We start from the raw sequence: 24617 nt of genomic DNA on the forward strand, positions 1-24617 counted from the left end.
AGGGGCTCTTCGTCTCTCCCCCACAGAGAGACCGCGGAAGCCTCGATAAGCACGGGGCATAAGTCAGCAGTCCTGTAGGAAGACGCTGCGTCTCCACGGGCAACAGAGATTACAGATTCTACTTCCCTTTCAAGGCAGTTGGATGACCTTGAAGTTGAACTTGAAGTGTTGCTTTTTTATATCAGTAAATGTAGCACTGGAAGGTGTTTTTGCCACCGATTATTGATCATAACAGTGTAACATAGGGGGGAAAAAGCTCTCTGGTGGTAAACATAAACAAACTGTTAAAAAAACTGAGGTTTTACGACTTATTCTTACAGAAAGTATTTCACTTCCTTATTTCACTTCTCTATTTCCCTCAGACTTCTTAGTTGGCTGTTGATTTGGGTCATTTGGTCTCATTTAGCTTGACATGTAGCCTGTTCCAATGACTTTTCTGAAAAGGGAGGGGGAGGGGGTAGTTGGAACATGTCACTCGTCCATTGCTGTACTACATTATACAGTGTATGACTAATGGATCACTTGATAGTGTTTTTTACGGCTGTTAGTGGCTGGGGCAAATCAGGTTCTTCCCAGAGGTAGCGGACTCAACACTGCAATGATGACACTTGAAAAATGGAAAATCCCCCCTCAGAGTTTCATCACTTTGCCCTTTGCTGTGTCTCTCTTTTCTCTCTCTCATCAGGCTAAGGATCATGAACAGAACACCAGCTAGTGGGAATAAGGAAGATGATTACGGGAAATGTGCTGTGGTAGGTTACACTCTCATTTTTCTACTATTGTTTTGATAACAAACTCTTTGGAAGAGGCTTAGTCAGGCGACTTGCCAGGTAGAGAGCTTTTAATGTAATCATACAGAGTGTTTGAGTGGAGAAAGGAAAGCTAAATAGGCAATCATCTGTGTTGACATTCATGTTGAGAGAACATGACTAAACACGAATTTGCCCCAGGGGAAATGTGTGTGTGTGTGAGAGAGAGAGAGTGAGAGAGAGAGAGAGAGAGAGAGAGAGAGAGAGAGAGAAAACAACCATACACATACAGTATGATGCTACAAAAACAGGTAATTAATACTATCTTATTTGTCTGGCACTGCTATGAGAGGCCTGTCAGAACTGACTGTTACTGGGCAAATAAGAGGTGGAGAGGGTAGACTTGAACATGTTACAGATGGCGACCCTTGACAGGTTCAGCAGTGGACCCCGTGCTGGACATGGGTTTTGGAACATTACAAGTAGACCTGGGAGATTTAGACTGCTGAAATTGATGGGTCCCACAGCGCTACTCTACACTCTTAAACGAATGTGTTGTCACTATCTGGACACAGAGATGTGTTAAAAACAACACAAGTTGTGTTTGTTTCCAACGCAAGTTGTGTTATTTTCAACACGTACAGTATTGTGCAACAAATAACAAAAGCAATGTAAATAGTTTTAAGACACTGGAAGGATGAGGGCTGGAGGATGAAGAGCAGGAGAGCTTGCACAATGGGTGACTAACACAGCATAGACCTGAACAAACCTGTTCAGCCTGCAGGTATGTGGTTTACAAGAACTAAAGTACGTTCATAAATCTGCAGTCATCATCAGCATGTTGTTTTTAATGGGTGAGTGTGACGATTTGGACACTAAGTCTGTACACGTTTGAAATACTAGTTGCCAGCCAGGACTGGAAAAGTTTGAAAGTCTTGAAAAGTGCTACAAAATGACAAAGGTGAAAGGCCAAAATCGCAACAAAAATGCACAAAGTGGCATGTTTAGAAACAATAGCTTGGCTGCTATTGCGCCATACACAATATCAGCAGCAGAATAAATGTAAAAGACAAACAGAAAACAGCAATTAAGGCATGACATCCACAAAATTGGGCTGGCTTCCAGGCTAGGTTGAAACAAGCTCTTAATCGAATCAAAATGGCATTTGACCAGGCTCAGATTCTAAGAAGGAGAGCATTGAACAAATGACTGAACTGAATAAAATCCTCGATCCTCGAGGCTCGTCCCCACTGATCTATAAGTAACACTGGATAGACTATCCCATAGCTGCCGCCCCATAATTCTTTATCTAGATCAGTGAGGACGAGGATCAAAGAAGGAAGGAAGGGTGTATAAAAGACCAAATGAGAGGCACCCAATTTGTGGCAATATTGAGTCTGTATGTTTTGGGAGCCAAATAACAGTCCTGTCTTTCATAAGGGCATTCAATGAGTGTAAGATGCAGCCATTTAATTAACACCTACGGTGTGGCTGCAGGAAGCTGATAGTGTGCACACGGCAAACACAACCTCTGGTGTACAATGGGAACAACTCATTTAGACACTGTGATTGGCCTGAGGGAAACCTCTAATTGGTTACCTACTACAGTTGGCGTGAACTGCCATCAAAGCTGTCAGTGCCTGTTCTGTTCAAGTCAAGTCAAGTTTTATTCAATACTCACATGGCAGTTTTACTAAGAAGACTGAAATCTTTGTTGTTAGGTTCTTAGACAAATCTGATTGGTGAAAACGGTTTTCAAACTGTGGTACACCAAGGGAGTCTCCAGAGTGTTTTTTCATTGGGACTAAATAGACTAAATAGTCATTTCAAATTACTTACATACTGTACATACATATATACAGTATATACTGTACATATATATATATACACTGAATTATTATGAACTATTGTTTGAACCTGCGGTTCCTCTCGTACTGAGCAGGATTACCATTGCAACAACACATCATCAGTAGGGTAAAACTACGCAGTCTTACGCAGCTCACGTTCCCTATTGGTGGGTGAACAATCCAACTATATATACTGTATATAGGTGTATATATATATATATTTAGTAATATATATATATATAGGTAACAGTTGTTTTTATAAAATAAAGGTATCAAAGTACAGTATAAAACTGCTTATTCCACCTGATGACAGTTGCTCTATTTTTTTTCTGTTGCTTTTTTATATTGAGTGCCTTTAAATAAAATGTATTATTAGTTCAATACTTTTTTATAAAATAAGTTTCATTTTTTAGACAGAAACATTCCATTCTTAGTGGGAGTAACGTCTTGGCAGAGCCTCCCATGTTGACGTGTGAGTGCTGGTCCATTTACCCGATCAAAGCAGGAGAACACAGCAACTCCAACACAGCTGAAACCAACATCTTCAGAAACCTGGTATGTAGAGAGCCTCCTAAGTTAACTCTATACTCATCATACTCACTGATAGTCTGGTTATCACCAGACTAAGTTCAATCTTTTAAGACCGAACATTAGTCTAGGGAGTCTGCGCTGTACTACACAAGAGGCATGATCAATGGGCATAGTTCAAATGATTCTGTACGCATTTGGATAGTTCTTCAACCAAACCAATCCTTGTGCACCTGGTGGATAAGCTAGTTTGTGATTGGTTCCAGCAAATGTGGACAGGAAGCAGGAGAGATACTGTAGATTTCCAGCTTGAGCTGCAGGGTGAAATGAGTTTACTCATGTCTAACTCACAAATGCATTTACTTCTTCAAGACATCATGATAATGTAGCAAAATATTGTTCAAGTACACACCAACACACACATCAACACACACACACACACACACACACACACACACACACACACACACACACACACACACACACACACACACACACACACACACACATCAAACCATCTACTCAACGCAAAGCAGAAGGAGGAGCAAGTGAGGCCTGTCTGAACGTGCTCCTGCCCTACATATACTTCTATGAGACATGGATAACGTTACTGTGTGTTCACTGTTCAGCTCAAGTGAGGGTAGCAGCGGAACCTTTCTCTTATCGCCTTGTGTGGCTCTGGCAAAGAGTATTCAGAAGTGATTTTGAAACTGTTTCATGTTTTGTTTGTCTTCTAAGATTATTGTATGGAACACTGCTTTCAGATAGAGTAAAGGACAGCTGCCCATTAAGAAGGTAAGATACAGACACAACACTTTGTGTGTTTCTTGGGGTCAATGACGTTTGACTGTGGATGATTCTGACTAATCTTACTTTGATTGCAGGGAAAATGCGAAAGGGTAACATAGTTGATTTGGTCATCCTTCTTTTGACTTGTCCACAACTTGTTTACACAAGTAAGTACCTACAATAGATAAGTAGATTTTTGTTGTTGTTGCCTCTCTTTCACTCACGACATGCTATCAGGCAATGAGAGATTCCATTCACTATGCTAAGCTAAGCTAGGGGGCACTGCCGGACAGATAGTGCATGCACAGAGACAAAAATGCTTTTGCTCACTGATCTAACTCTCACGCTCACTTAATAACCCAATTTCCTTTAAGTGGGACTCAAAAGAGATTCATGATTTAACCATATTGCACGATGCCTTGATAGTGTGTGCTGAAGTAAAACTAATCTGTTTTCTCTGCTTCATCATGTCATGCCCCTTATTTGCTCTAACCACATCCCTTATTTGCACTGGAACCTATCTCTTGATGAAAAAAAAAACGTACTGCTTGTCAAAATACTGTATGCAATCAGACAAACTGGAAATAGGCTACCATTCCGTTTCAATGTCTCCAAGCATTCAAAAGCAAAATCTAGATGAGGCAGAGAAAAAAAGACAAGACATTAATTTGTGTAGATCATCAATATTTTGCATGACTTGACTTGCAGCTTGCTTGTCTTGAGCAATGACTTCACTCTCTTCACTTATCAAGGTCTTGGCTTGTCTTGCTTAAGTCTACCTTACACTGACAGACTTTGACGAGATTTGGGGAAGATTCTTGAAAGATTGTAGTCTTTTGAGTAAAGCTTGAATGAGGGGCATTAGTTAAAAGAATAAAATCTTTCTGGAATCTTTCCCAAATCTTGTCAAAGTCTGTCAGTGTAAGGTAGCCTACTGTAGGCTTTAATTTTCACCACAGTGACTTGAGACTTACTTGAGACTTGATGGTTGTGACTTGAGACTTACTGGAGACTTGATGGATTTGTGGAGACTCAAGACTTACTTGAGACTTGCATGTGTGACTTCCACTTCATTGAATGGTGCTTCTGTGCATCTGTACTTAGGTTTTTTTTTTTTTTTTTTTTTTTTTTAACTCTCCAGGGACCTATTCTATTGTGGGTATCTTATGTCTGGCTTTTTTATTCTTGTTGTGTGTATTTTATTATGCATGGGAAAGTACGTTGTGATTTTATCTGTGAAAAGCGCTATACGACTATACTTACTTACTTACTTACTTACGTAGGTGCGGTGTCCTTGGACATAGGTCGGGGCTCCCGTGATGAGCCCTGCGGTGGAGGTTTGTCCCTGGACTGTTCCATCAACACCTCTGGGACACCTCAGAGTCTCTTCATGTCATGGCTGAGCCTGAAGGAAGAACTGTGTACGATTAAGGACGGACAAATCAACCAAGCCAATAGTACTTTGTGTCATTATAACAGCAAGACGCTAACGCTAACAGTCACACTGCTCGCTGCCAGGGCCTTGAGCCAGGAAACATACTACTGTAAAATGCGCTCCAACCTGGGCGTCGGTGGCGCCGAAATCGCTGTGCAACCTCCAGCAGGTGAGCTCTCGCAAAATTAAACCGTTCTGCTCATGTTTGTGGGGAAAGACCAAAGGGGTTGCACAAATGGTTCGGTTGGTTTGCAGAAATTTCTTCAGTCATATCCCTATCTGCTAGGGTTAGCTGTCATCATGGTGCTATACAGTGTAATGACATGAAGATTAATCTGTACTTAGGGTAGTCCTTTGTTGGCTGTAGCCTAGAGGCTAATGGATAGGGGATTTATGAATTACTTTTCGCCTTACAATAGAGAATGATGTATAGCATGCAATGAAACTGTCCACTATAGTTAAACCTAAAGGGGTTATAGTATGTGTGTAGTTTTTCATTCAAAAATAGCAACAGACTCTACTCCAAGATGCCATTGTCTACTCAATGGCATCTTGGCCTTACGTGAGTAGGCCTACTGTGGTTGCAAACAAATCTTCAGTTTCCTTCAAAAAGTGATTAAATCTTCTGTTTAACTCGACAGTGTGTGAAGGGCTGTTTCAGCACACCGCTCTGCAGAGTCCACCTAGGGAGGAGTGCGTCTTTTACGACGTGTACCCCGAGGACCAGGTGCTCTGGTTCAGCGACGGTAAAGACCTGACGGTAAACACCTCCTCCACGAGCCTGCGAGGTGCCAACGGACTGTTCAACATCAGCAGCATCCTCCCGAGGCAGGAGAACATGAGCAATCTGAGCTGCAGGCTAAGCAGGCGGGAGTCAGGCCATGCAATCCCAGACAGGCAGGCCAAAGTGGTGCCTACCCCCGCAATGGCGCCTTCATCACTCAACAGCAGCAGCAGCAGTGCAGACCTCCACTGGCCTCTGTTCTTCACGGGACTACTAATGCTCTCACAAGTGGAGTAGGCCAAGAGACAGCTACTGTAGGAAATCATATTGATTCAATGGGAGCGTACAGTATGTATGTTCCCCAGGTCCTACTGTATGTTCCCCACTTTTTACGGTACCGGAGAACATAGGACACTTTTTTTTGGACATTTTAAAAGGGTCCTATGTTCCCTGCTTTTCCCAAAAAGGGTCCCCGATTCAATGGAATACTTTCATACAAAGAGTGGGGTTTGGATTGGATTTCAAAATTTTACCAGAATGTTTCAAAAATAGGTCAAAGGTCAACAAAATTTGTACCTCTTCAGCCCATGCTTCATCAAGCCATCAACATCAAACCACCGGGACATTTCCATATTTGACAGTGTTTGCCTGCCATAAGCAATTGAAATCATCTGCAAAGTCAGCTTAAATCTCCACCAATCTCTGGTTGCTTTACATGGACTTAATGTGTAACTGTAATGTGTGTTTTTTTTTGTTTTTTTTAATAAATAAATACATAAATAAAAAGAATAAAAATTTAAAAAGATGTGTGCACACTCAGAAAAAGTCGACCCCTGTAATGTCCATCGCATAATTCACACTCTGGATATAGCGGTGTGTATGGGTGTGCTTGTGCTAGCATGATTACATGAGAAGGGAGAATGACGTGCAACACAAGAGTATCTAAGATGGGGAATGCGAATGCATACATTAAACATGAAGCATCTGGAGATACAAGCCTTCACTATCTCTAAATTCACCATCACTATCTCTAGACTTAGAAATCATTCACCAATCATTTGTTTTCTCAGATGACTTGCTAAATTGATTTTACAGAGATCCATGCACTCAAACATTTCCATAGGGCTCCATGCAGAGCAATTGTGGCCTCTACTGGCAGGAATGGGTTCTCACAGGTAATGCACCTGTAGAATCTATTGTATGTTGATGGTACAATACATGAAGTCTGGCATAAAGTTTGTTGTAATTTAATAATAATGTTGGTATCTCACCCCTAAAACAGAGTAATTCAACTAGACATCTCAAAAAGGTTGATAGATAGATGGATATATAGATGGATAGATAGATAGATCGATAGATAGATGGATCGATAGATACCTGTTAGATAGATAGATAGAGAGATGGCAACAAATGTAAAAATACTGTACATAAATATGAAGAGAGAAGAGGATTTTTTCACCGATTATCATTCAAATCATTCAAACATTACTGAAATCAAAATTGTAGGGCAGGCAGTCATGTTACAAAGCTCTGAAAGCTTTGCATGATGGTAAGAAAAGTAAAGTTGAAAATGCTCTGAAGTTATGGTATATCTCTGTGGCAACACCAATAACATTCCAAATGTAAATACTGTAGTTTTTGCACACTGAAGTCCAAAATTAAATGTTTTGAGTTTCATAAAGATTGTATGGACAGGCATTGATTGTAGAAATGCTTTCTTTTAGGTGCTTAGTCATATTGCTATGTAGGCTAAATATAGGACAAATGGAATATTCACAACATTACAAATTTGCATATGTAACTTAATGAATATATTACCCATAATAAGACCTAAGAGCAGGGTTGGAATTGTCTGCATTATTGTGCCTATCTCCTCTTCTGTCCTTTAGTGTTTGCCCTTCGTATGTCGGTATCTCATTTCGATCACATGCCTTTTGGACTTATTGAGTGTTTTGTTGTCTATGTTTGTCGTTTATTCATCTGTATGTCAAATGTTTGCGTACAGGTACGATGGTGAATACGCCACTCTGTCCAGGATTTTGTTTTTGTTTGTCTGCAGCGCTTTGGGTGTGCACTTTGTGCGCTTTATAAATAAAATGTGACTTGACTTGACATTGACTGTTTTTCGCTGGGCTCATCTTACTGTAATAAACATGCTGCAATGCTGTTACTTTACAATAAATACACTTACAAACAACTCAGCCCCTTGTTAGTAATGTATTTGAGTGTGGAATCATTCCAAGTAATGTTTCGTGTTGAACATTTTATTTTCTCCCTTCACTTTTTTGAAAAGCCGGGCTGTACCAAACTATGGGCTCATCTGGGAGGTCATAGATGGTGGTGCAGATAAGAGCTGCGGGGGTTCGTGTCCCATGGCCAGCTGATTCTCTACATATTCATGGGTGTCATCTGGTCCCTTTCCACAGGTATTAATCAAGAAACATGCCGTCTGCATTCATATTATAGGAGCTTGATTTTATACACCTGTGGAAAGGGCCCTGATGAAACCCATGAATAGCTGTTATCTAGTTACTGTTCAGCATATATCATTTCTTTATATGGTATTCTTATTTCAGCTATATCCAGTGGTAAACTCACTCATCACACTAATGATAAATTAAAGGCACACTGAGCAGACTCACGAACCCTCACCACAAGTTAAAATAAACATCCTAATACCATGTTATTTATCATGCTTGAGGCCTTAATTTACTCATGACCTTTTATGCTGTTTCTTTGAGCTCAGGGGCATGACTGGTAGAGAGAAACAAATGCCATCAGGTGAACACCTGAAGAGATGTCTGCACTTTCCACTTTCCACCACATGGGGGCACACTAAGCTATGGCATCATGCTTTGGAGCACTGGTGGGCTCATTGTGGCAAAGTAAGATTAGCAGGCCATACAGTGTTGATCTGTACAACCACCTCAAGAGTTACTTGATAGGATTTGACTGGATCAGGTGTAGGTTCTTACTTAGTTGTATATTCATACTTTATACCTACATTTAATGTGTGCATCATTTTTGATTATTGTGACAGTGTACTTGAGATGGGACTTAAGGACTCTGTATTGGTGTTGCCATTAAAAGGGGAAGACCTCTAAAATGTCTTTAAATCTTTTGCACAGTGAGTACAAATATGTATGAACACAAAATAACTAGCAGTACATGTGAAGCTGCAACCAGAGAGGGTTTGTATTGAAGGATCTTTGCTGCAACCTCTTCACCAGTAAGTGGAGAGTGACATAATGATAATCAGAATAATGATCATGACAGGATGCTTTTAAAAAAAACATCTCCTTTATCATTATTCAACAATATCGTGCCCAAGATAGCATTATTATTGTGGTATGTTGGTTTTAAGGAGCTGAGTGATAACATTCTGATTATGTGCAGGTGTAACATACTGGCATGTTAAACTATAAACTGCATAACTAAAGAGGATCTTCAATATTCACCAAGCTTAAACAAACAACATCCAAATCCTTTACTGGATTAGTTTTAAAGAGCCATTCATTTGGATGCTGGTGAATTCAACTGAATATTCTGCAGTGCATTAGTCAATCCCTTAACTGCCCTTGAATCTGTGAGCAAATCAACTCAATTTTCTCTTCCTTTTGAAAGACGATTGGTTAGCATTTCTTTTCAGAACACAGTGACAAAGCACCAGGGTTTAGGATTTGGAGTGTAAAGGGGCATTCACACCAATAACAATAATGATAATTATAACCATAGTGATAAAAGTATCCACACAGACCAACAATAAGAAAAGTTTCCCCTCGTGTTAATGAATGTGGTGGCTAAAATGTGATGGGTTCTGATTGGCTCTGATTTAGCTTTTTCATTCCCAAAATCAGTCTGAAAGTGATCCCCAGCGATATCGTTCTTCATGTCATTATCGTTTTAGTTTATGTGTGAACGTTGTAATTCATATTAACGAGAGCGATATTTGTTTATAGTTATTGTTATAGTTATTGTTCTTGGTGTGAACGGCCCTTAAGCTTCAACCAATTAACCCCGCAGCTGACCGCTGCCAGCTTTAAATATGGCGTCCAACATGTGCCCATGGCTGGCCCCATTTCTCTCAAACAAGCCAATTAGGTGTCATGTTTCCATTGGCCACAAATGATGTCAATGTGTTCTCCAAATCTAAAGCACTTTGAACTGCATTCTGTGCATTACAGGTGCTGTACAAATAACGTTTATAATTGTTCTTATTATCAGTAGTAGTGCACGACACTATCGGTGTGGATTAGCTGATTCGACCAGCATAAAATGACCCTTACAGGTCTGCAATGCGCTCCTGAGGTAGTCCCCCAAAAGAGTGCAGCACATGTTTTGAAAGCTCTATGCGGAAGCATGCAGGGTGAGAGAGGTGCGTTTGCGGGTGCAGGAGAAACAGATGATTCACTGCACTCTCACAAATGAAATACTGGTACAGTATGCTTAAAATAACATATAGAAATGATTGAAGTTAATTGTGTACAGAATTATAGTTGAGCTGGATATTGTGTTAGGCAGCATTAAAAAGCAAGGTTTAAGCACCTGACGGATATTGTCGTTGAGGCCTACAGTATGTGGGTTTCAGTTCTTTCCTGCTGCTCCATTGTGGAAAGCATGAGAGAGGAAGAGGACCCCACTAGGCTACTTCAGATGTTAGCGCCTTTCTAAAGAACGGATACCTGCTGGCATAGCTGTGCTACAGTAGCCTACACTCAGAATCAAGACACTTCAAATCAGACATCTGGCAGTCTTTTCAGTTGTGTGCACGTGTCCAGTGCTCCTTCTGTGGGCAAGAGGGCAGCGCTGAATATCCGTCCTGCATAACCTGCAGGCTTTTGCGGGTGGGTGCAGGACCCGATGTTTCAGATGCGGGCGGGACAAAAAATGACACAAGATTGTGGGAACGGGACAGAATGTTGTGGGAGCGGGCGGGCGGGCGCGGAACTGAAAAATCTGTCCCGTGCAAACCTTTAAGTGCCAGCTCATCCACCAGTTGTCATCGACAACAGACCGCTGCACTCTACATTTCCTCCATCTGTAATGTGGCACATAATCGACTACAGTACCTCTACGTGGTGCTGGGAAAGAGCCCCATGAAACGCCATTTTGAAAAAGATGGTTACAGTGAATTTATTTTGGCTGAAATACCCAAGCCTAACATGGGCCCTTGGAATGAATGGAGGAGGTGCTTCCTCCCTTTCTCCAGTCCAATAGTAACTGCATGAGGGGCACAGAAATGGGCTACCCTCGGCCTCCGTAACATGAAACAACCAGAGATGAGCATGCTCCACTCCAAACGCAATCATCCAGCAGTGGCTCAGATGAGTGCTTTAGATGTTCTGTGGATCCTGTCTCGTCTCCAACTGCTCGCCATGCTCACTTATGCAACATCCACTTTAGCATTTATTAGCAGACATTCATTAGCAGACACTTTCATGCAAAATAATAATAATAATAATAATTTTAAAAAACATTATATTTCAACCAAAGACCAAATGAAACACGCCAGAGAGGTAGCTCATCTCTACCTTCAATATTCCCAGAGAAATTCCACACAGGGATTAATTTTGGTCTGGGGGACATGGCTGCCCCCACTTTGTTTGTTTCCAGTCTTTTTTTTTTTTAACCTGTTCTTTACTGTATAATCACGGAATGGGCAGCAAGTGGTCGTGAGGTCTGCACCTGGTTAAAACAGGGATGTCAAGACAATGGCAGCAAATGGAATGGCACAGATGTGCATCCAACAATCAGAAAAACATTAAGGTAGACTGGAAACACACACACACACACACACACACATACTGTACACACACACACACAACGTCCACGCACATATGCTCATGCACACCATGTGCAAATACACACACACCACATATGTGCACACACACACACACACACACACACACACACACACACACACACACACAAATGGTACCAGTGATTGCTTGTAATTTTGCAGGCACATTGCTGATATAGGCACTTGCATTCCCTAAACACAGCTAACATCGCAATGACCTTGACATTAACTATACATTATGAGTTATCATAGGCAAAGATTAACAATTCCATAGTATATCAGATATCATTCCCCCATGGACTGCATCACACAGAAAGACACAGACACACAAACACACACACATACACACACACACACACACACACACACACACACACACACACACACACACACACACACACACACACACACACACACACACACACACACAGAGAGAGAAACACATACACGCACGAATCCAGAGCCTGTGGTTGCCATGGAGAAACGAGGCACTAGACGCTTCACAGCCCGGTAAGATGGAACCCTCCAGGGTTCTCGTTCTCACTCTGGCCACAGCCTAATGCCACCGCTGGGAGATCAATTAGCCGAGGGAGCTCGACTATCCCTGCATGCAGTACACACATAAATATAGACATGTACCTTAACAGCACCAGATCTGCAGTGTTCAACAACTCGTACAGATGCGTGACATTGGGTCAGGCGAATGCACTCAGCCTGGCATAATAGAACTGAGATGAAAGAGAGTGAGAGAGCAAGAGAGACAGAGAGAGACAGCAAGAGAGAGAGAGAGAGAGAGCACATTGATAACTATACTGTGTAGTGTGTAGTGTAATACTGTATCACTCTACGTTTTTCATTTGATTTCATAAGTTTCAGTGATTATTTTTAATGTACTTGTATTTGCATTCTTTAATTTTTAAACAGATGTTAGCCTATATGTATTGTTTTGTTATATGTCTGTTTTGGCAACACTACTTCATTGAGAAATGCCAATAATCCTTTGAAAATGTATATTGAGAGAGAGAAAGCAAGAGAGGGAAAGTGAGAAAGCAAGGGAGAGAGAGAGGGGGGGAGAGATGTGTGGCAGCAACAAACCTATTCTCCAGATCAGAAGGAAACCATTCTCTCACCCCAGTACAAAGCCGGCTGAAAAATGGGATCTCCTCAACAACACACATATCATGAAAAATGCATGACATTTCACATGGGGGATATTGTACAACACTGTTTTTCATGTTCGTGAATCGTGATGCCTCTCATTGTTATACTGACTGTGTGGAATTGTAGCAAATTAGTGGACGTCCTTATCGTCCTTATCTGATGACTGAGAACGTTATACCACGATGAAGGTGTTTCATGAATCATAACTGAATGCACGACAACACATCTCACTCCAGATTTCAGCAACAATATTCAGAAACTTGCACAGATGGTGTGCCAATAGTCCTCATATAGAGAGTCTGAGACAGAGAGAGAGAGAGAGAGAAAATGCAGAAGCAACCCTATTCTCCAAATCAGTGTGTGTGTGTGTGTGTGTGTGTGTGTGTGTGTGTGTGTGTGTGTGTGTGTGTGTGTGTGACCGGAGTGACAGGCTCTCAACAGAAAGCCCCACCAAAATAAATAATAATAATAATAATATAATCTGAAAGTGCTGTACATAAAAAAACAAGGTTATCCTGTAGCATGACATATGTAAAAAGAATCAGTTATCAAAACGATACCAAAAAGTACAGAAATGAAAAGCAAACAAAAACATAATGTAACTTCGATTACTGAGCCAGTCATATATCTTCAGTTATCCAGTCTCCAAAACTTCAGCATCTGACATGAATGTGAATTGCTGTTCTACTTGTGCTGTGCATCAAAAGCAGATCAATGAGAGTCATCTCGCCATCCCCTAAAGCCCCTCACAGCTCTTCATTCAAAGAGTCAACACACTGGATCTCTCCACACACCAAGTCATCCAAATAATATGGAGACGTGAGTGAAAAGTACAGAAAGAAAGGACACGAGGAGCGAAGCAGTGGATGATTTCTGAGAGAGGTGCCCAGACCAGGGGGTAGTGGTGAAGCAGTAGAAAATGTAGAAACAATGTCAAAGGATAGACGTGCTACAGCTAACGGGAAACTGTTTATTATTTATTATTATTATTATTATTATTTTATTCCAAAATGTACTGAATTGACTGAATTTCAACTGAAATGTCAGAGGTTGAAATGTAGAAATAATGTATATGAGAAGCTTTGAAGCAGCTGATGGGAATCCATTGGGAATACAATAATCATGTACTTTTTTACTCATTGTCATTAAAAGTTTGGGTTATCACAGATATTAGAGTGCATTTGGATCCCTTAGAAATGTGATTTCTGGATTTCACAGATGGATTCACCCAAAGTAGCCCTTTATCTTTACTCTTAGGGAATATAAAACAGTTTTCACAGCTCTTTAAGGCTGACAGCCATAACAATTCCCAAAAGACTACTACAAAAGATGCCTTCAGATGCTCAGAGATCTCTCAGCAAATAAAAATGATCAAAGGCAGATTGTATGTGAACTCAACAGCCAGTCAGCCAATTACACACTGGCCTTCTGTGTTCTGAAAACAGCGGTTGGATCGGCTCTGGCTGCATATGGGTCAATCTTGGCCCCTAAAGCTTGCTTCACAGTCGCAGGGCTGTGTATGAACACTACAGGTTTTTTGAACACACACAGTCAAAGGACTGGGAGGTTCGATTTTCTGGGGAAAAAAAAGTTATTGGGTTTGAATCGCAAACTTTACCTTTAATGTTTCCCACCAAAGGAAACAAACAGCAGTGTTTGATAGTGTATGATCTGCTTGGCAAAAGAAAAGTTGGCTATGTGTTTTGATGGAAACAGCACGCTTATTTTTTAACTGAAAGCTGTTTTTTCCTGGAAAACTCAACCTCAGTGGCTTAAACAGAGTGATACTGCCCATTCTGACCACAGGGTGCATGCTAGAAATCAGTGGCCAAAGACGGAGGGAGAGTTTTGTTCTCAGAGCAGGAAAAAAAAGGCACATTAATGACAAGTCCTCCGTGAAACCTCTCGCTAATTCTGCGAACAATCTCTGTAGGCCTAATTGCATCAAGCTGGTTCCACGTGCATGCTCGATTTTTTTCTCCCCATTTCCTCTTTCCATTTTCCCTTCACCCGTCTCTTTCGTCTCTTACTCTCTCTCTCTCTCTCTCTCTCTCTCCTCCTTTCCATAACTCTGGTCATGCCCCCTACCCACTCACAGGTGCTCAGGATGCTGCCCACCGACATCCGAGGGCCTCGGGCACCTGAGACTCATAATGAGTTTGATTACCGTGGCAGCTTGAAGCAGGTATGACTCAAATCATTACCCAGGTGCCAAAGTGCACCGCTGTTTCTCTCGAAACTGGCAGACATACAGTTTCTGTTCTATACGGTCTCCTCTCTGTCTTTCTCCATGTCCTCCTATATCTAACTCCCTACACCCGGTGTGCCTGCAGGCATGGTGAAATATTCATTTCTCGGATGTGAGGTGCGTTCTGTTGCATGTGTAACTCCAGTCTGAAATCTTCCCTCTCCCTGCATGTCCCTGATAACGAACACCACTTCCATGCATGTGTGGGGAATATTTGATCATAAGTTGCAGTGTGCACTGCACGCACATCCAACTTTTTTACAGGTGCCTGGTGAAATAGATCTGTAAAAATGGAAAAAGTACCCGCACGCTGTTGCTGCTTTATAAATCATAAAGTGATTTATTTACACAACGTTTCGACCAATACTGGTCTTCGTCAGGTGTATTTGATCATCCCTGCACTGTGGAGACATGAGAAGAAACAATGATAAATCTCAGACATATGTAGCGCCATACAACAAACATTAGGACGTCTACTGAAAAAAAAACTGTTATCGCCATAAATAGAGATGCAGAGAAATCAGGCTGGGAAGAAGGCAACCGCAGACTAAAACCATTCACAATGATAAGTCTGATATCTTGACTGGTGCCAAGTTAGTGCCCCACTTTTAGAATTGACTGTTACATAAGCCACAGATCGGTTTATGCAACCGTCACCCCCTCCCTCCAATTGCCCCTCTTCCCATTTCCAAGAAAAACACAAGCATCTCTCTCTCTCTGTCTCCCTCCCTCCCTCCCTCCCTCTCTCTCTCCCTCCCTCTCTCGTTATCCACCTTTGTGTGTGTCTCTTTTTCACCATGCCTGGATGCCAGACTTCCACCTCACGAAGCGGTCTCCTCAGAAGCAGCCCTGCGCAGCATGAAGACAATGGGCGGCTCAGGGAAGACGGCTCCCTGATTAGACTGGAGGGAAAAAACGCAAGCGTATGAAAGGAGGCGAGCACAACACAAATGCCTGCACCAGGGTGAGAGGGCAGCGGGGGGCTAGTGGCGCCCGGGGAGGACAATGGGTAGCCGGGCACGCTCGTGTGCTGAAATGGGACATGGAAAACACACACACACACACACAACATCTCAAGACACAAACAAACAGACACGCACGCACGCACGCACGCACGCACGCACGCACACACACACACACACACACACACACACACACATACACACACACACACACACACACACACACACACACACACACACGCACAAAATCTTAGGTAACATATTCTAAGCTCTTCATGGACAGGTGGAAACATTCTGTGAGAGAGCTGCGGCTGACAAATGTGAACAAAGGATATGTGCTCAATTATCTGGGAACAATTTGTATTATGTTGGTGGCACACAAAACATACAGTAGCAGGGATTTCTAAGATGAGTAGGGTCTCGAATGCTGGAAGAGAACTGCAAGTGGAAAGCACGATAATTATATGTCTGTATTGTGTGTATTGACCAGTGGTCAGACTGCTGCAGGGGTCTTTCTTTGCACATACACAGGTGTAAGATCGCAGGGATGGTTTGTATCAATTTGTTATATAGAATGTTCAGTAAACAATAATATAGAGTGGTATATGGCCAACATGAATAAAGCAAAGTATTTTACAGTGGTTCTGAGCGCCATTTATAATCACAGACTGGACTATCCGTTTTAAAAATCAGCAGCTCCTCAGATTGAGTGGCTAAACGCTTCACGTCTGATCAGACATGACACTATAGATTTAATTAAGAACAGTTCTGTGCAACTACATGTTGGTTCTTCACAGTCAAAAGAAAAACATTACATTCATTTTTGTACAGTGCATTAACTATAGAAAAATAAAATGTACAGGAATATGATCATGTGTTCATCTCAGTATACGAAATAATAGTAACCAATTCCAAAGGGAAGAAGCTGGAGATGTCTGATGATGAACAGTTGTGTGTGTGCGTGTGAGTGTGAGTGTGAGAGTTTGTGTGTGTGTGTGACCCCTGACAGGAGTCTGACCTCTGGTCAGTACACACATGTAAGCGGGCTAGGATTAGTCCACTACCAAGAACTGTAAGGCAGAGAGAGGAACCACCTTGGAACTGGACAATGGTCCTTTCAGACGATCAAAAGGAGCAAGGACACTTGGCCATTTCCCATTCACCCCCTGAGTTTCATTACCATAAAGACGGCCACACAGTCGTACCTGCATGTTAAAGTATAGGCTACTCATCTTGCTGTCGCGGATGTACTCCCTCAGCAGCTCACACTGCGTCAGTCTCCGTGCCGTGCAAATCGTACATTTTATTCACTGCCCCTGCTTACCCGGTTGACTTCTCTCATTTAAAAATAGAAATTATGTTTGTTGAAAGTACATTGCTGGTGATCCAGTCTAATTTAGCCAACATTTGCTGGAGAAGATAAAAAAGATAAAGAAACTCTCAATGAACACTCAATTGAACATGGCTACTGCATGATGGTGTCAGCTTAGAGGAATAATTAACATACAAATACATTTGGTTTTCTCTAGACCCCTTGAGCAAGTTTGGTAAACCTTGGTCCATCACGGAGAGGATGTACAGGTCAGCCGGTGGTTGATGATATTTACACCATCCACGCATGCTTGAACCAGACACAGCACCCAAAAAATCCTCCACAGAAATGCATGCGGTTTGTAACGCCAATATAGCCGTTGTCTACACATATCTCACCCCTTCTGTGGCAAAAAGGGCGCCATGTGAATACATTGCACCACTCATGTGGTGTGTGGTGAATACATCATGCTAATCACATGCCACTGGAGCAGGGCTGTCGTGAGGCCTTGCAGACGCGTATTTCTGCACGACATAGATGTCCGATAAGCAGGCCCGTCGCAACAAGGCAAGCAAACCAGGCAATTGCTTGGGGCCCCGAGCTTGCCTGGGGCCCCCAGACACCGACTGGTTATGAATAAAATGCAACGACAAATTGTGTGTTCCCCTTTAAATTCTGTGATGGTCAATGCCGAAAAGTGCAATGACGCTATTTTCGGAATCCCCCTAAAGAGGCCCCCTCCCCCGTTGCTGACGGTGGCACTGAGTTGCGTGATTCCAGTCCCGGGAAAATATGAAACAAGAGTCCTTTTTAGGCCGCGGAGTTATCCAAGCCAGAAAAGAAAGAAGTGAAAGGAAGAAGAAGATAAGAAAAACAGATAGCGGTAAGTGATCATTTACTAGTACATCGGATGAATTAGCCATGTAGCAACACAAATATACAGTAACGTTAGCTCAAGTGTTCAGTTAATTAAGGCAACTGGACTTATTAGCGGTGGCAGTCAGTTTGTTCGTGTGGAAACCGTGTCATTCACATGCACGAAGCCGAAAGCTGGTTGTTCCGTCTTTAAAACATCAGCTTCATCTGTCCAATACTCAGACAGCAGAATGTTTAAATCTGTCAAGCTAAGTAGCCTATGTAAAACTCCGTGTGTTAAACATAAACATAAGCTTGGGTTATTTTAAGCATTGGTAGTTGTGAAAGCAGCTGTATTTCTTCTAAATATCAAAATCAGAAACTGACATATGCCAATCTTTTCTCTCTCCTTCAAGGTACTTGGCTTAAATTTCTAAGCCCTCTACCTACGGATGCCTCCATTGATGAAGGTAGAGTGCATTTCTCTCTCTGAACTGATAGTGATCTCATTATAATAAAATGATCACTCAAATTTTTTTGTAGGCTACATTTCAGATATTTGATTAAGTGGCTATCCTTATGTGATGCACCCTGTACATGACAAATAAAATATTATATTTCCCAGCTCCACCATCATCTCCACCTCTCATTTGTGAGGAAGAAGAGGACATGGGAGAGACTGTATGTATGCAGTGGTGCCATGGCCTCAATGTCAATTGAGTCTGCACAAGTTCTCAGCTCTGATGTTCCCTCTGCACAAGGTACTACAAGCTCTATCATTAAAGCTGATGACCCTGCACAATGGCCAAGAGTTCTCTCTGATAGTGTACGCTGTGAAATTATTAGACAATGACCTGAGTAGAAAATAAAGTGTGTGTGAAACAGTCTGTCTATGTGTTGTCTTCCGGTTGGGTTGGTGGTGGTTGGAGGTGCATCAGCAGCGGCGGCGGCGGCGGGGTGGGGTGGGGGGGGCCTCTAAGTCCATTTTGCCTAGGGCCCCCAAATTCCTTGAAACGGGCCTGCCGATAAGTGGCCAACATGTGTTGCAATATGGCCATCGACTGGAGAGACTTGCCTAGGACTTTCTCTTTGTTTAGTTCATGACTTCGGAATCCAACGTTTCAGCACTACATGTTCAATGCAACTGAGATATCCATGGCACAATTAAAAAATCCATCAGGAGCCTTGATAAAACATTTCATCGCTTCATCAATCCTGACATTCTGGATAATATCACAGAGGCAATCGATACAGTGAAACACATGGCTGGAGACATTACAGTTCAGAGGGAATTGGTCAGCTGCAAGTGATCTACAACCTCACAATGTAAAGGAGCAATGTAATGCCTGAGTACTAAAGGAATGCCTTTAGGAGGAGGTGTATTGCATGTGCTACGCTAACTGTTCCATTCATGACATGGACTGACATGGTTTCCAATTCGAAAGAATACTGGTGAAGTTATGCACATGCTGTTTGATGAGCTTGATGTAGGAAAAATAACACACATTCAATTCCCAGTTACTGCTACTGTAAATAAGGTGGGCTGGTGTATATTTCATTTAGAAAAGTACTGTAATTCACCAATTATTAGCTGCGGCTTATTCATAGATTTATGCAAGTTAAAAGAAACAAAACCATATTAATACCATTAACTGCCCCTTTGTATTGAAATTTTGCACTATCCTGCGTCTTATACACAAAGTGGCTAACACACAGGAAATTACTGTATTATGACCCGTGTGTCCTTAAAGGAACACTTACATGATATCAACCCGATTTTAGCCCGATTTTGGCCCGAATTTGTCGTGACCGACAAGTTTACAGCGTCGTAACCGATTTCAAATGGTCGACATCAAACGCGGAGTGAAGCTTATAATGTGACATGCTTCACAACTTGCGATTTGTCATTCATGATGTTCTAAAACAGCCCGACAAAAAGACTGGCTTGTCAGAAATTTGAAGGGAGTCGTATGACACGACCGATGCTTTCGGTGTAGGCCTATGTGGCCACTCTACCGACCAAGACGCGGAGAGGTTTTCATGGTTCTAAAATCGTATAGTGTGACATGGTAGATCGTAAATGACAATCGTGAGCGACAAAAAAATCGTATAGTCTGACCCTGCCAAAAAACAAACAAAAAAACAAGTTCAAAATAGAATGTTTTGGTTCCGGAACATTCCGTTAACCATTCTATAATTTCCTTCTCATAGTTACCGCAGGCCATGTAGACATAAGGCCTATTCGGACGGGATTAGTTTTATGGGGGGACGTAGAGTAATGCAGGTTTATCATATGACCTCTGTAATATAAATGTCCAATTCGGACGGGACTAGACATCTCTGTCATTTTACCTGACATGGGAGGAGTAACTACGTTTACGTTCTGCCGTCACATCTTCGTCGCCGTGCACGTGATACTTTGCGTCAGGTACGTGCAGCATTTTCAGATTTGAAAGACTACACAAGTTGGTTAAACTAGCAAACGTTAGCTTTATGTTATGCCATAAGTAGTTTGAAATGGCTAACAATATCAAGCTATTAGGCAAACTAGCTAACGTCCTATTAGGAGCTGCACATCATGTTATGTTTTCATTCAGACTATGGTGGAATTGTTTTCAAATCAGGATGTGACGAAATATTACAGACATCTTTACAGAGGGTCGCGTTCGCACGGGATTAATATGACCTAAGGTAATTTCTCCGGACCGTTTTACGGAAGGTAAAAGTGTCTGTAAATGTCACCGACATACTCCGTTATGTTTACTGACATGGCGCGTCCGGACGGGACTACATTACCTGGTAATTATTACTTTACCTGATGTCACCCCATAAAACTAATCCCGTCCGAATAGGCCTATACAGTGAAGCTGCGCCTTCAGTTATTGCTCTTCACACTGTGGTTGGATGTTTTTGTACATTTAACATTTACACAGCCATTAGTGTCAAATGAACCTACATGATGGTTTCAAGAATGATGTATCATCCTTGGAAACAAAATTTCAGTTGCCATGGTGAGCATTACCCGGAGGCTCAAAAATAAACTGCCAAAGGTACATTATTACAGTTAAATAGTTTTAACTGTAGATTTGACATGGTTCACTGATTAAACTGTTCAAGAAACAGAGGCAGCTAACAAAAGTAGAATATTTGCAAGTAATGACATCAACATCATTGTTGAGAAAGTTAAAAATCAGTTTTATTATCCATAAATCTCAGGGTCCATCTGCAAAGTTTGGAGAGCATGTGCTGATTCACTTGCAGTTCCTTTTCAAAGACTGTTCCAGCATTCAGTAGACACAGGGTAGCCTACTTTTCCCTGCCCAATGGAAACAGTCCCTAATTGCACCAGTGCCTAAGCACAGTAGGCCTAAAGAAATTAATTATCTGTGACCTGTTGCCTTAACCTTACGCTAGCCCTGCTTTGTTTGAATGTCAACAGAAGTGTCGTTACCAGAGAGGATCAAAGCGGAGCGAGAGGCGTAAACATTCAACCATTTTCACGATCTGTTTTTGCAAAGGGGAGGGGGGCGAAATCCATTTTTTCCATACATTTGACCTGAACTGCTTGCCAATTTGACAGAGATCGAAATCTTCAATGCCACTCGGATGACTGATTTCACCTAAATACTGGCAAATTGTTTACTTTCTTCAGTAATCAAGGATCTTTGAAGTTACCCAGCATCTCTTATAGCACCTTTAATCCATAAAACCCTTTAATCTGCCACTTATGCCGCTTATGTCGCTATTACTGTAAGCTGTGTTTCTCTCTTCCTCAACCCTAAGGTGTAGCCTCTGTTCTACTTTATTCCCAACATCTTTTCTGAAGCCAAACGTTTCTGCCGTAAGGTTGTGACAGAAGAAATATATGGGCCGTCAAACAGTTAGATGTCATTTGCCATGCTGCCCAATGCGAAATATTGTGAATATTCCATTATGACTTCAAATGAAGACAATCTACATAGATGTTGTGGATCAACAGCAACATCAAAAGTACAATTACTGAATCAGGTTAATTAAATGATATCAAGATAATGTCAAAAGACGCAGACAGTGTTAGCCACCATTATCACTGAGTCATTCACCTAAACTGTACCTCTTTCCTCTACTCATCGTTCCTCCCCCTGGTCTCTATCTCACCTACCTAGTAGGTGGCTCATAATTATAGGGCTGTGGGCCCGTCACAGACATTTTCATTGTTTAGAATCCCCTCTGAGTCTGTGTCAGGATCCATTAGACCATTCCTTGAACTTGACCTGTCTACCCCCTGTCACCTCACTTCTGGTTAGTGGTTTACAGATGCGGAAACTATTTTCTCACAATAAATGTCTCCATAAAAACATGTTGACGTGTATTTGTGAGAGATAGATTGGCTGTTTGCATGCAGTTGGTTTATTCAAATTCACTTTCAAAGTAGTATCGTCCATTTCAGAGTCCCCACCTCGACACAGCTTTTTCCAAACGTCCTATATCGTCGGAGACACGTAATACGCCAGAGTGTGAGGACCATATACAGTCTATGGTGAGGACAGCCTTTATGACACGGAGACATTGCTGCCAAACGTGTGGCCTCGGCGTTGAACGGCGCTCAAACACCCTCTCGTCCGTGTGTAAATCAGATACACACCATCATGTTTAATCAACACTGTCCAACAGTTTCCTCCTATTTGGTCTATAGCCTCAGATGATCTTGTGACCCGCGCCTACTCCTGTGTATCCTCTGACGTCATGGCACCCAGTGCCAGCCATTATCACGCCACATTACTCTAAGCCAGCTCTGGACGCCGAGCTAATGGACTCGCTCCACAAACAGGTTCAGGATGGGGGGGAGCGTTTGTTTTGGTGGAGACATCGCCATCGTCCCCACGAGCCGCCGATGCGTGAGGCTGGTCAGGTGAGCGAGGCTGTCCAGGTGAGTGAGTTTGGGTGTGTGAGTCAGGGAGTCGCCGAGCGAATGTGAACATGTGTGTGTGTGTGTGTGTGTGTGTGTGTGTGTGTGAGAGATCGTTCTACACGCGTAAGTCGTGCCTGAAGCGCAGCTGTGTGTATGTTTGAGTCCAGTGGAGCGAGCGGTAAAGCTAAACACACACAACAGCAGCAGCATCAGCGCTCACATGCGGGAAGGGCCGATGATGATGATGACCCCTGGGCTCGCCTGAGTCATGTGAGCGGCGGGTGAGCGGGCCTAGCGGGTCAGTGTGAAAAGGCATCTGGTGTACAGAGCGCCGGAGCTTTGGGGGGAGATCCCCGCCTGAGTCTCAGAGCAGAGCGGACGCAAGGGAACAGCGAGTTACGGACAGTGAGTTACGGACACGGCGTGCGGGCGGATCAGGTTTGCACGTAATCACCTGTCCTTCTCAAACAAGCAGCTCGCTCTTGATTCTTGATTGCATGCAGCACGGCACGAGCGGAATCGGGGCTGACCCCGAGAGGTTGCTCAACACTTCAGATCAATACAATTGGCTCATTACCGAATATCGGTCATGAATGTGATTACGGCCAAAGGCAAAAGAACACATAGCTCTACCTTTTACCATAGCATACATGGTTATGGTTATGGATATGGTTATGATATTTATATACAATAAAAACAACAGGTCTACAATAATTCATTTAACAGTGAACAATTTCAAACAGTTGGTTAGACTACAGTAGGGAGAATAGCAATATAAATCAATCAATAACCTAATGAAAACAAACAATGAATATATAGGAGCAAATAAACAATGAAGTCAAGTCATTCAATTAATCATATAAATATTACACAACATATCCATACTACTGTGTACATCTAAATCAAATAGGCTACTGTAGTTAGTTGTGATGCACACATCACAGAAATGTTTCTAATGGCAACATAAGAGATGACATTCAGACACACACGCATACAAGGATCCAACAAATAATGCTTCCCAGAATGTCATTAACCATTCATGTGTCATTGGTCGATAAGCTAAGTCATAATGACACATTCTGGGGAGGTCTCCAAGGAGCAACACAAAAAAGAGAGAAATAATCAGTGGCACAGCAAAACCGAGACCTTCAGAACAGAACATATCCCCCCTCAATCCGACACTCTACAGGGAGACCAAAGCGTGTGGCTAATTTCCATGCCCCAGTTTTCTGCTATTCACTCGTCTGCATAATAGCTCGCCTGATTTCAGACCTCCCTCTGAGACGGAGTGGACAGAATTCAGACGTCTGTTGACA

At 42.2% G+C, this 24617-nt stretch overlaps 1 protein-coding gene across 5 annotated transcripts; it reads left to right on the forward strand.

Moving 5' to 3' along the window:
- Positions 1-460: 460 nt before the first annotated feature.
- LOC134077518 (butyrophilin subfamily 1 member A1-like) lies at positions 461-8269 on the forward strand. 5 transcript variants are annotated; one of them, XM_062533177.1, is made up of 8 exons: positions 461-578; positions 686-752; positions 1429-1533; positions 3010-3151; positions 3863-3919; positions 4009-4080; positions 5197-5517; positions 5990-8269. In XM_062533177.1, the coding sequence occupies exons 6-8, from the start codon at positions 4014-4016 to the stop codon at positions 6367-6369; spliced, it is 768 nt and encodes a 255-aa protein (XP_062389161.1). In that variant the 5' UTR covers positions 461-578; positions 686-752; positions 1429-1533; positions 3010-3151; positions 3863-3919; positions 4009-4013; the 3' UTR covers positions 6370-8269. The 5 variants fall into 5 exon arrangements, with proteins under 5 accessions (XP_062389161.1, XP_062389165.1, XP_062389164.1 ...); XM_062533181.1 differs by having other exon boundaries at positions 3889-3919; XM_062533180.1 differs by having other exon boundaries at positions 3099-3151.
- The last annotated feature ends 16348 nt before the right edge of the window (positions 8270-24617 follow it).

The sequence above is a fragment of the Sardina pilchardus genome, chromosome 3 (assembly GCF_963854185.1).
Source record: "Sardina pilchardus chromosome 3, fSarPil1.1, whole genome shotgun sequence".
Taxonomy (NCBI): Eukaryota; Metazoa; Chordata; class Actinopteri; order Clupeiformes; family Clupeidae; genus Sardina; species Sardina pilchardus.